Genomic DNA, 12629 nt, shown 5'->3' on the forward strand with positions numbered 1-12629 from the left:
CACAAGTGGTGGAATTAACGAGCAGTCACATTGGCATTTCAACAGTTCCCACAAGCCATAAATGTGGTAACCGACTCTGCTTATGTCGCAGGCCTAGTGCAGAGATTGGATAAAACAGTTCTTGGACAAGTGACAAACCACCTGTTGTTTGGAGTTATGAAGCTCCTGTGGGAAACTGTACAAAAACGCAGCCTACCCTATTATATTCTACACATAAAAAGCCATACTGACCTACCTGGTTTTATAGCAGAAGGAAATGCCCAGGCTGACCAATTAGTATCTGCGGTAGCATTAGGACCAGTACAAGCAATTATGTAACAAGCAATTGCTTCTCATCAATTTTTTCAACAGGGTCACAGAGCACTCAAGAGACAGTTTCAGCTTTCTACTACTGAACCTCGATCTATCGTTGCCTCATGTCCAGATTGTCAAGGCCAACATTTTCCAACAGTTTATGGAGTAAATCCTAGAGGCTTACAGGCCCTACAAATTTGCCAAACTGATATAACTCATATTACGTAATTTGGCCGACAGAAGTATGTACATGTATCAATTGATACCTTTTCTTCTGTCATTATTGCTACTGCATATACTGGAGAAACAACAAAAGATGCTATTAGGCATTGGCAAAAAGTCTCGCCGCCTGTGGTGTTCCTCGACAAATTAAAACTGACAATGGTCCCGCTTATGTTTCTGGGTGAGTGAAAGCGTTTTTACAGTCTTGGGGTGTCAGCCATGCTACAGGTATTCCTCACTCCCCCACTAGTCAGGCACTTGTAGAACTTGCCCATGGTACACTTAAGTGCCTTTTACAAAAACAAAAGGCGGGAATGTCTGGGGAATCACCTGAAGCAAGGCTGAACAAGGTGATGTATGTATTAAATTTCTTAACTATCAATGAGGAACATCAGAATCCCCCAATGATTCAACATTTTGAATCCTTGAAGTCTACCATAGCTATCTCTGATGGAGTGAAGGTTCAAGTGAAGGACCTTCAAAGTGGTCAGGCCCATGCAAGCTATTAACTTGGGGTCGAGGGTCTGCTTGTATTTCCACAGATGAAGGACCTCGGTGGTACCCTGCTCGTTGTGTTCGCCCTGCTGTAGATAAGCCACGGAGGCCACGTGTGGAGAATCAAACGGCTGGAGATGAGTGTGATGGATAGCCCTTGCTAACATCAAAGAACTGCCATAACAACTGGAGTATAAATCGTATACTGGAACCACAAGTTAGGGTTTTTAGGATCAGTAGAAATAGAGTATAAGTAATGTACTGGAACCACAAGTTAGAGCTGTTGGGATCAGTAGAAATGGAGTATAAATCAATGCTTGTATACTTTTCAGATGCACCTACGATATCACTCAGTGCGGTCAAATGTTGATGCTGCTTTACTTGCCTCTTCAAGAGTGGGTATGTTTGTAGTTGTGCTGTCAATGTTACTCTGTATTGTGTGTCTGCTGCGAAGGGTCCGGCAGCGGCTGACACAGACAATCTTTAACGGGCAATTTTCTTTAGCACAAATACAAAAAGGGAGAATTGTGGGGTCCACAGCAGGCTGAGGCTCTGCTTAATGCACCCAGAAGGAGATCATGGGATGGGAAGTGGGCAGACAATATAGGACCGTGCATGAAAGTAGTACCATCCATTCACAGATTGTTTATGTATAAGCTAATCCAATCCTGCGGAGACGCGTGTGTTAATAAAGGGCATAAGAGGTGCGTGTAAGATCAAGCGCGCGCCGGCCAGCCATGTAACTTCAATAAAGAAACTTGCTTCCGCATCACTGTGTCGTGTCTCAACAGTGACACTTTTTCAGCATAATAAAAACCGTGGCAGAAATACAACAATAATATTGGGATATTGGCTATATCTAACTGTAAGAAATGCATTTTTCTTTCTTTCATCTCCAGATGATTTGGTAGCAATATTACTAACTTCTGAGAAATCCTTAACCTTATTAGTTGGAAGTTTTATTAAAATCTAAAAGGAACAAAGATAAGTTAAACTGAATAGCACACCTCTGTGCTACCAGTAAAAAATCCCCCACTACAGCAATCACTTAATTCCAGTATAACACCAACAAAACATCATCAGGAATGTGTTCTCTACATACCCGTCTTCGTAGTTCCACATGAAGATGTCACTGTCAATGGTCAGCCAAGCTCTGCTGATTTCTGGAAATACTCCCATCATACAATTGCACTGCATATCTGAAGCACTGATGATGTAAGGACTAAATGAATTTCTGCTAGCAAAGGCAAAATTCCTTGTGGAGCATTTAAAAAAAAAACAATACCACCTTATGTAGAGTGGCACACAAACTGTGTACCATAAACAGTCTAAGTTCCTCTACAGAATCTAATTCCACCAGCAACTCTACACAAATGGACCTTGTTACCCCTCTGAGCCATATGAAGGGAACGTGAACAATACCAGAGTTCATTACTGGGAGTCTGACAGAAACACCAGGGCAGACGAATATGCATGAAAAAAACTCTAGTTCTAATATTACTACTTACACAATCTAACACATTATTTTTCAAAAGGATACGTCCAAATTGCTCGACTAGCTCTGGGGGAAGTGGGACTCTGCGGACCGAGCTGATCTCTGGAAGATTGGGTATTGACAGCAATCCTGATCCTTGCAAAGGATAATCCATATCTGACATACCAGAAACAGTAGGGCTACCTGCAATTGAGAAAAACAAATAAAGATTAGACTTCTTAGAATGAATGTGGAGTTTACAACAAAAGATTTCTATGCCCTCTTTGCCTCAGTCTTTAAAAGTAAGGTAAGATGTTCTCTGGGCACTCAGCCTCCTGAGCCAGAAGACAGTGACAGAGAGCAGAACAAAGCTCCCATGATCCATGAGGAAATGGTTAAAAGTCCTGCTTGACCAATTAGACATTCACAAGTCTGTGGGGCTGGATGGGACACATCCAAGGGTATTAATGGAGCTGGCATACGTGCTTGCCAAACCCCTTTCCATCATCTACAAGCAGTCCTGTCTGACTGGGGAAGTCCCACTTGACTGGAGGCTGGCCGATATTATACCCATTTACAAAAAGGACTGGAGGAACAATCAGGGAAACCGCAGGCCTTTCAGTCTGACCTCGTGCTGTGGAATATCCTGGAGCAGGTCATCTTGAGTGCTATCACACGGCACACACAAAACAACCAGGTGATTAGGCCCATTCAGAATGGGTTTATGAAAGGCAGGTCCTGCCAAACTAACCTGATCTCCTTCTATGACAAAGTGACACACTTAATGGATGAGGGAAAGGCTGTGGATGGTGTTCTTGGACTTTACTAAAGCCTTTGACACCATTTCTTACAGTATTCTGCTTGAGAAACTGCTGCTGGCCTAGACAGGTGCGCCCTCTGCTGGGTTAAAAACTGGCTGGATGTCTGGGCCCAAAGAGTGGTGGTAAATGGAGTTAAATCCAGTTGGAGGCTGGACACAAATAGTGTGCCCAGGGCTCAGTGCTGGGTCCAGTTAGTTCTGTTCAATATCTTCATCAATGACCTGGATGAAGAGATTGAATGTATCCTTAGTAAATTCGCAGATGACGCTAAGCTGGGAGGAAGCATCGATCTCCTTGGGGGTAGGGAGGCTCTGCAGAGGGATCTGAACAAGCTGGATCAATGGGCTGAGACCAACGGGATGAGGTTTATCACGGCCAAGTGCAGAGTCTTGCACCTGGGACACAACAAACCCTGCGCAGCGCTACAGGCTTGGGGAAGAGTAGCTGGAAAGCTGCCCTGCAGAAAAGGACCTGGGAATGTTGGCTGAGAGCCAACTGAACACAAGCCAGCGGTGTGCCCCGGTGGCCAAGAAGGCCAATAGCATCTTGACTTGTATTGGAAAGCATGGCCAGCAGGACCAGAGAAGTGATTGCGCTCCTGTACTCGGCACTGGTGAGGTCGCACCTCAAATACTGTGTTCAGTTTTGGGCCCCTCACTACAAGAAAGACATTGAGGTCCTGGAGTGTGTCCAGAGAAGAGCAACAAAGCTGGTGAAGGGGATGGAAAACGAATCTTACAAGCAGCAGCTGAGGGAACTGGGATTGTTTAGCCTGGAGAAGAGGAGGCTGATGGGAGACCTTATCACTGTCTACAGCTACCTGAGAGGAGATCGTAGTGAGGTGGGTATTGGTCCCTTTGCCCAAGTGAGAGGATGAGAAGGAATGGCCTCAAGCTGCACCAGGGGAGATCTAGACTGGACACTAGGAAACACTTTCTCACTGTGAGGGTTATCAAGCACAGGAACAGGTTGCCTCAGGAGGTGACTGAGTCACTTTAGAATCATTGAATGGTTTGAGTCAGAAGAGACCTTAAAGATCCTCCACTTCCAACCCCCCTGCCATGGACAGGTACACGTCCCGCTAGACCAGGCTGCTCAAGGTCCCATCCAACGTCGCCTTTAACACCTCCAGAGATGGGGCATCCAAAACTTCCCTTGGCAAGCTATGCCAGTGCCTCACCACCCTCATGGTAAAGAATTTCCTCCTTATGTCTTGCATATACCATCTCTGGACATATTTAAAAAGACAGGTATTTGAAGAGCTTAGGGATACGATTTAGTAGTGGACAAGTACAGTTGGACTTGATCCCAAAGGTCTTTTCCATTCTATGTTTTTTCTCTATTTTTACCCTATTGTTTCTCAATATCTGAAATCTAAATTAGAGAATTGCATTTCCTATGTAACTTTAGATGAACAACACAGGTCTTCAGACTAAGCAGAAAACAGTCTTGATACTGCAGGCTTTAAGCATATAAATAGCACTACTCACAAGACAAGCATCACCAAAGTTTTCTGTAGGAGCAAGCCCATAAACAACAAATCTAAATCTCAAAAGAGACATGAGATGTCAGATTTGCAAACAAACTCTTACAATAACCCATATGGACCCCAGCCTACTCTTTGCCCTGTTTCTCTCTGGGATAACTCTCCAGCCCTTTTTAAATCGTACAGCCACACATTACAAAGATGATCAGAGGGCTGGAGCACCTCTGCTACGAAGACAGGCTGAGAGAGTTGGGGCTGTTCAGCCTGGGGAAGAGAAAGGTCCGAGGAGACCTTAGAACAGCTTTCAGTATGTGAGACTTTTTACAAGGGTGTGGAGTGATACGACGAGGGGGAATGACTTAAAACTGGAAGGGGGAAGATTTAGACTAGATATTACGAGGAAATTTTTCACAATGAGGGTGGTGAGGCCCTGTCCCAGGTTGCCCAGGGAAGCTGTGGCTGCCCCATCCCTGCAGGTGTTCCAGGCCAGGTTGGATGGGCCTTGGGCAGCCTGATCCAGTGGGATGTCCCTGCCCACGGCAGGAGGGCTGGAACTGGATGATGTTTAAGGTCTCTTCCGACCCAAACCATTCTCTGGTTAAGGATGCCACGCGGGGATTAAACGCCCCACGTCTCGGAGGAAGACCGGTCCGAGGAGCCAAGGCAGGCCGCTCCCCCGCTCTCACGGCGAGATTCACCCACCCCCTCCTCCTCCGCCGCGACCCGAGCAGGCAGGGCCGGCAGCGGCGAGACTGCCGGGCGCTCTCACCAGGCGCCGGCACCGCCAGCAGCTCAGACAGGTCCGGGTAGCAGCGATCATCCTGAATCTGCCGGTCGACGATGCGGCCCGCGATCTCCAGGGCCTCCTGCGAGGACAGCGCCGCAGGACTCATGGCGGCGGCTGGGCCGCCAGGCGCGATGGGCAACGGCCGCGCCGCCGCCCGCCAAATCCCGCCAGCCCCCGCGCGCACCGCGCTCTTCCGGCGGCGGGGGTGAGGCGGGGCTCACTTCCGGTGTGGGTGAGGCGGGCGCACTTCCGGTAGGGGGGGAGTGGTGCGTGAGCAGCTCTGTGTGTGCGTGTGCTGCTGTGGTTGAGCGGCTGTGTGCGTGCGGTGTCTGCGTGTGTGTGTGCGCGCGCGTGTGCAAGTGTGTGCATGTGCGTGTCTGCTCGCGTGTGTGCGTGAGTGTTCTCGTGTGCATGTGTGAACACGCGTGTGTGCACTTAACCTGTGCGTGCACGTGCAAGTGTGTGCGTGCACGTGTGTGTGCACATGTGCAACTGGATGTGTGTGAACGTGTGCAGGGGTGTGTGTGGCTGTGTCTGTGCGGCATGGGTGTGGGGGATTGGGCAGACACATCTGTGTGCGTGTGTGCAAACAAGTGTTTGTGCATGCGTGTGTGCATGCATCTTGTGCACACATAGAATCGTAGAATCACTGGGTTGGAGAGGACCCACTGGATCTTCGAGTCCAACCATGTGCAAATGTGTGTGCATGCATGTCTGTGTGTATGTGCATGTGCAACTGCACATGTGCAACTCTCTGCACATGTATGTGCGAGTGTGTGCATGTGTGTGAACATGTGCAAGTGTGTGTTTTATGTGCGTGTGCACATCTGTGACTGTGTCTGTATGTGCATGCAGGTGTGCAGGTGTGCAAATGTGTCTCTGTGTGTGTGTCTGATCATGGCTATGTGAGCAGCTACAGGCTGCAGTTACACCCATGGTCACCTATGGATGTAGGGCTGTCGCTCAGGCCCCATCACTTCCTGGCCGTGTGGGTGACAGCCCAGTCACAGGTACTTCATGCTGTAGCACAGCAGGAAGACTCCCCGCAGCAGTGAATTGGGGGGAGTGCAGCCTGGTTCCTGCTTGTGCTTCTCTGGCAAGGAATGTGTGGTGAAGCGTTGCAACCGGCTGTGCAGGGAAGTGATGGAGTCTATGCCTGTGGAGGCGTTAGAAAAATGTGTAGTCATGGAACCTCAGGATGTGGTTGAGTAGACACGGTGGTGTTGGGCTCGTGGTTGGATGGGATGATCTCGGAGGTCTTTCCAACCTTAATGATTCCATGATCCCATTACTGTAAACATCAGTTACTCAAACATGCACAGATTGTGTGCTTAGTGATTGTAAGCCAAAAACTGAGAGGACTCCCTCATGTCACAGAAGGCATGCACAGAACTCTGGAGCAAAGGTGTGGAAGCAGAGTACTTCGCACTGCATTGGCGCTGTGTGGCTGCTGTTTCAGCAGAATTTGGGATAACACACCAATGCTACTGTGACAGATGGTTAACTTCCCAAGGCTGTGTCTCTGTTAAGGGATGCATCTCTTCTGGACAGCACAGGCATTCACAAACCATTGTAGGAGGTCTTAGGGCTGGGTGAAACTAGAATTTCAGGGAATGGTTCTGGTTTTTCACTTATATTTGCTGCCCTGATTTTCTGCTCCTGAATTGGTCCTGTGACCATTCTGGAAAGCTTCATCTGCTGGAGGGGCACTTGGCAGGAGAAAGGAAATCCCGCTCCAATCTTCTTTCCAAATGGAGAAGCTGAAGTCAGGCCCCAGACCTCACAGGGCTTACATGGCAGAGTAGAAATTTCTCCCTGTATCTTCTCAAGACTGAGAAGCTGGCAGCCAGTCACCAGTGGGGTTCCCCAGGGCTCAATTGTGGGGCCAGAGCTCTTAAATGTTTTTATAAATGATCATGATGCAGGAATCAAAATGTACATTAAGTAAGTTTGCCAATGATACTGAACTAGGAGGAGCTGTGGACTCCCTTGACAGTAGAAAGGCTGTACAGAGAGATCTGGATAGACCAGAGAGCTGGACAACCACCAACTGTATGAAATTTAACGAGAGCCAGTACACGTTCTCCACCTGGGACAGGGTAATTCTGTTTAAAGGTACAAATTGAGGGATGAGAGGCTGGAGAGCAGCACTGTGGAAAGCAATTGGGATTAGGTTGATGCCAAGTTGGATGTGAATCAATTTTGCCTTGGCAGCCAAAAGAGGCAACTGTGTGCTAGGATTCATCCATGTAGCTGGCTGGCAGAGGGAGGTGATTGTCCCAATCTACACTGCACTGGTGCACCCCACCTCCACTACCATGTGCAGTTTTGGGCTCCTCAATGTAAGAAGGACATCAAACTATTTGAGTGTGTCCAGAGGAGAGCGACCAAGATGGGGAAAGTCTCAAGGACAGGACTTGGGAGGAACTGCTGATGTCGCTTGGCTTGTTCACTTGGAGAAGGCTGATGAGGAGTGCCTTCATTGCAGTCTACAACTTCTTCAGGATGCGTAACAGAGGAGGAGGTGCTGATCTCCCATCTCTTGTGACTCGTGACAGGACATGAGAAGTGGAGGGAAGCTGTGTCAGAGGCAGTTCAGATTGGACATTAGCAGAAGGATCTTCACTGAGAGGGTGGTTGATCCAAGGAACAGGTTCCCAGGGAGGTGGTCACAGTACTATATTGGGTTTTTATGGCAAGATTTGGGGGACATTCAACAGAGCTGATACCAACTGGCTCAAAGATGGACCCACTGCTGGCCAAAGCTGAGTCCATGGATGACAGCAGTAGCACCTCTGTGACAGCATATTTAAAAGGGGAAAAGAGTCTGCACAAGAGAAACTGCAGCTGGAAAAAGAAGTGAGAACATGTAAGAGAAACAACTCCATAGACACCAAGGCCAGTGAAGAAGGAGGGGAAGGAAAAGCTCCAGATGCCAGGGCAGAGATTCTTTTGCAGCCCATGGAGAAGACCGTGTTATGGCAGATTTTTTTTTTTTCATGCAGTCAGTGATTGCCCAGCTCTCTGGTCTATCCAGATCTCTGTGTAAGGCTTCTCTACTGTATAGCAGGCTGTCACTTTGTAGCATATGTAGGTTAATGGTGGAGTAGATGTCCACCTGTAGCCCATGGAGGACCCCAGACCAGAGCAGGCGGATGCCCAAAAGAGGCTGTGACCCCATGGGAAGCCCATGCTGTAGTGGGTTCTTGGTAGGACCTGTGGAAAGAGGAGCCACATTTAGTGGCAGAACTTGTGACTCTCTGGGGAGACTCACACTGGAACAGTCTGTTTTTGAAGGACTGTACCCTGTGGAAAGGAAGAACTGCAGCCCATGGAAAGGATCCACATTGGAGAAGCTGAAGAACTGCAGCCCATCAAAAGGATACACATTGGAGAAGTTCACAGAGACCTGTCTGCCATGGGAGGGACCCCATGCTGGAGCAGGGCAAGAACTTGAGGAGACCTCCCCATGAGGAAGAAAGAGTGACAGAGATAACTTCTGGTGAACTGACTGCAGCCTCCATTCCCCACTCCCATGTGCCAGTAGGGGAGAAGGTAGGGAATTCAGGAGAGAATTTGAGCCTGGGAAGAAGTGGAGGATGGGACAAAGGTGGTTTAAGATTTGTTTTTATTTCTCATTATTCTACTGTGATTAGACTGGCAAAATATTAAATTAATTTCCCCAAGTGGAGTCAGTTTTGCTTGTGATGGCAGTGGCTGAGTGATCACCCTGTCCTTATCTTGATCTTCTGCTGTTTTCCTCTTCTCAGCTGAGGGGAGTGTGACAGAGCTGCTCAGTAGGCACAGGCACCGAGCCTGTCAGAGTCCGACAAGCATCTGCACAGTGCTGTCAGTCACATGGCTTAGTGTTAGCTGATCCAACTGCCACCAAAATCAGGAGAAGAAACTTCTTAACACCAGCTGGGGTCTTAAAGAAGCAGGCATTTTTTTTAATTTGGTACTGGATATACGGGGGGGATGGATCTTCCTACTGTATATGCTGGTGACTACAAGTAGTAGGGGTTTTGTACACTGAATTTATACATATGTATTGTATTTCTTGTAAAAATCATGCATATTAATCACAGTTCCCAATACTATTTATAATAGGTGTCCTCCCCTTGAGCATGCTCCTCACAGTCCTTTATGGAGCCTGAGGTCTGCAAAGCAGCCTCCTGTCCCATTTCGTTGGCATCTGGCCATATAAGGTTCAAAATAAGGGTTATCTCGACCTCCCTGTCATCTCATCTTTTTTGCTCCTGAAGTACTGGCCAGATGTTGGTCTTCTGCAGCCTTCACTGTTATGTTCCTTAAATATCACAAACCAAACAGACATTACTGTTAATCAACTTCCACAATTAGGTCATAGAATCATAGAATGGATTGCATTGGAAGGGACCTTAAAGATCATCCAGTTCCAACCCCCTGCCATGGGCAGAGACATACCACTGGATCAGGGGCTGCCCAAGGCCCATCCAACCTGGCCTGGAACACCTCCAGGGATGGGGCAGCCACAGCTTCCCTGGGAAACCTGTGCCAGTGTGTCACCGCTCTCATTGTAAAGAATTTCCTCCTGATGTCTAATCAAAATATTCCCATCCCAATTTAAAGCCATCCCCCCTCGTCCTGTCACTCCATGTTCTTGCGAAAGGTCTCTCCCCACCTTCCCTGTAGCTCCCCTAATATGTGGAAAGGCTGCTATAAGGTCTCTGTGCGGCCTTCTCTTCCCCAGGCTGAACAACCCCAACTTTCTCAGCCTGTCCTCACAGCAGAGGTGCTCCAGCCCTTGGACTGTTTCTGTAAAGCCTGTGGTACAACTTAAAAAGGGCTGGAGAGTTACCACAGAAAGAAATAGGGCAAAGAGGAGGTTGGGGTCCATTTGAGTCACTGTAAGAGTCTGTAAGAGTTTGTTTGCACATCTCTCATCTCATGTCTCTTCAGATTTGAATTTATTATTGGTGGGGTTGCTTCTACAGGAAACTTTGTTCACACTTCTGAGTAGTACTGTTTATATGCTTAAAGTCTGCAGCATCAAGACTTTTTTCCTGCTTAGTATGTATTGTTCATCGAAAGTAAAATGTGAAATGCAATTCTCTAATTTAGATTTCAGTATCAGAATCTGCTCTAAGGTCTCCTCTGAGCCTTCTCTTCACGCAGACTCTCTCAGCCTGTCCTCGTGTGGGAGGTGCTCCAGCCCTCGGATCATAGAATCATAGAATAGTTAAGGTTGGAAGGGACCTTATAGATCATCCAGTTCCAACCCCGTTGCCACGGGCAGGGACATTCCACTGGATCAGGGGCTGCTCAAAGCCACGTTCAAGCTGGCCTGGAACACCTCCAGGGATGGGGCAGCCACAGCTTCCCTGAGCAACCTGGGCCAGTGCCTCACCACCCTCATAGGGAAGAAATTCTTCCTAATGTCCAGTCTAAATCTGCCCCTCTCCAGTTTATACCCGTTCCTCGTCGTCCCATCCCCACAAGCCTTTACCAACAGCCCCTCTCCAGCTTTCCTGTAGCCCCTTCAGGTACTGGAAGGTCGCTCTAAGATCTCCTCGGAGCCTTCTCCAGGCTGAACAACCCCAACTCTCCCAGCCTGCCCTCAGAGCAGAGGGGCTCCAGCCCTCCCATCATCCCTGTAAGCGCCTCTGGACCCGTCCAACAGCTCCATCTCCAACAGCTGCGATGGACGAGGCGTTAGTACGGACCCAACGCCACGGGACGATGGCTCCTCCCTCCCCGGTGGCTGCGCTGCCGCGGCCGCCGCTGGGGGCGCCCCGCGGGGCGGGGCGGGCGCTGTTGTGGTTCCGGGGCGGCCGCAGCATGGAGCCGGCGGCGGAGGGCGGTGAGCGCCGGGCCGGGTGGGCCGGGCCGAGCCCCGCGGCCCCGCTGACCCCGCGCTGTTCTTTCCCCTCTCCTTGCAGACGCGGAGATGCTGGGCGCGCCCGACCCGGACCTCGCGGCCACCATGGGCTTCTCCGGCTTCGGTGCGGGGAGAGCCGGGGCGGGGCTGCCGGGCTGGGGGCGCGGGGCTGGAGCACAGCGGGGGGAGCTGCGGATATGGGGGGCACGAGGGGCTGGGGTGAGGGACTGGGGGTGCAGGGCGGGGGTGAGGGACTGGGGGTGCAGGGCTGGGGGAGAGGGACTGGGAGTGAGGAACTGGGGGTGCAAGGCTGGGGGTGAGGGACTGGGGGTGCAAGGCTGGGGGTGAGGGACTGGGGGTGCAGGGGCTGGGGGAGAGGGACTGAGGGTGAGGGACTGGGGGCACGAGGGGCTGGGGGTGAGGGACTGGGGGTGCAGGGGCTGGGGGTGCAGGGGCTGGGGGAGAGGGGCTGAGGGTGAGGGACTGGGGGTGCAGGGCTGGGGGTGAGGGACTGGGGGTGAGGGACTGGGGGTGCAGGGGCTGGGGGAGAGGGACTGGGGGTGAGGAACTGGGGGAGAGGGGCTGGGGGAGAGGGGCTGAGGGTGAGGGACTGGGGGTGCAGGGGCTGCGGGAGAGGGACTGGAGGTGAGGAACTGGGGGTGCAGGGGCTGGGGGAGAGGGACTGAGGGTGAGGAACTGGGGGCACGAGGGGCTGGGGGAGGGGGACTGGGGGTGCAGGGCTAGGGGCACGAGGGACTGGGGGGCACGAGGGACTGGGGGTGCAGGGCTGGGGGTGCAGGGCTGGGGGGCACGAGGGGATGGGGGTGCAGGGCTGTGGGCCGTGAGGGTTTGGGAGCACAAGGGGTGGTGGGTGATGGGTACAGGGGTGGGAGCTGCAGGGAACAGGGGTCTCAGGGTGCAGAGCTGGGAGTGCAGGGGGTGGTGGGTGCTGGGCACAGGGCAGGGGGGCATAGGGAGCAGGGGGTACAGGGCGAGGGGCATGGGGGGGCAGTGGTGCAGGTTGCAGGGCTGGGGGCCAGTGGATGCCAGCCTGGGAGTGCAGGAGGTGATGTGTGGTGGGTGCTGAACTGGGGGTACGGGGAGCCAGGGCTGCAGGGCTGGTAGTAAAGGGGCTGGGGGTTCAGGGTGCAGGGCTGGGAGTTCAGGCGGTGGTGGGTACAGGGATGGGG

General features: G+C 51.0%; 2 protein-coding genes across 3 annotated transcripts in view; one reads left to right on the forward strand and one right to left on the reverse strand.

Moving 5' to 3' along the window:
• NUP155 (nucleoporin 155) overlaps positions 1-5770 on the reverse strand; it is a 35914-nt gene extending 30144 nt beyond the window's left edge. For both annotated transcript variants that reach the window (XM_054054775.1, XM_054054776.1), the window contains exons 1-3: positions 5562-5770; positions 2552-2689; positions 2114-2210 (exon numbers count right to left, since the gene is read on the reverse strand). In XM_054054775.1, the coding sequence (XP_053910750.1) occupies positions 2114-2210; positions 2552-2689; positions 5562-5685 (359 nt within the window). In that variant the 5' untranslated portion in view covers positions 5686-5770. The remainder of the gene's footprint in view (positions 1-2113; positions 2211-2551; positions 2690-5561) is intronic.
• Positions 5771-11346: 5576 nt separating this feature from the next.
• The window catches only part of WDR70 (WD repeat domain 70), a 150207-nt gene continuing 148924 nt past the window's right edge, over positions 11347-12629 (forward strand). Inside the window, exons 1-2 of the mRNA XM_054054495.1 lie at positions 11347-11421; positions 11501-11563. Of these exons, the coding sequence (XP_053910470.1) occupies positions 11400-11421; positions 11501-11563 (85 nt within the window). The 5' untranslated portion in view covers positions 11347-11399. The remainder of the gene's footprint in view (positions 11422-11500; positions 11564-12629) is intronic.

This window comes from Cuculus canorus, chromosome Z, assembly GCF_017976375.1.
Source record: "Cuculus canorus isolate bCucCan1 chromosome Z, bCucCan1.pri, whole genome shotgun sequence".
NCBI classification, from domain to species: domain Eukaryota; kingdom Metazoa; phylum Chordata; class Aves; order Cuculiformes; family Cuculidae; genus Cuculus; species Cuculus canorus.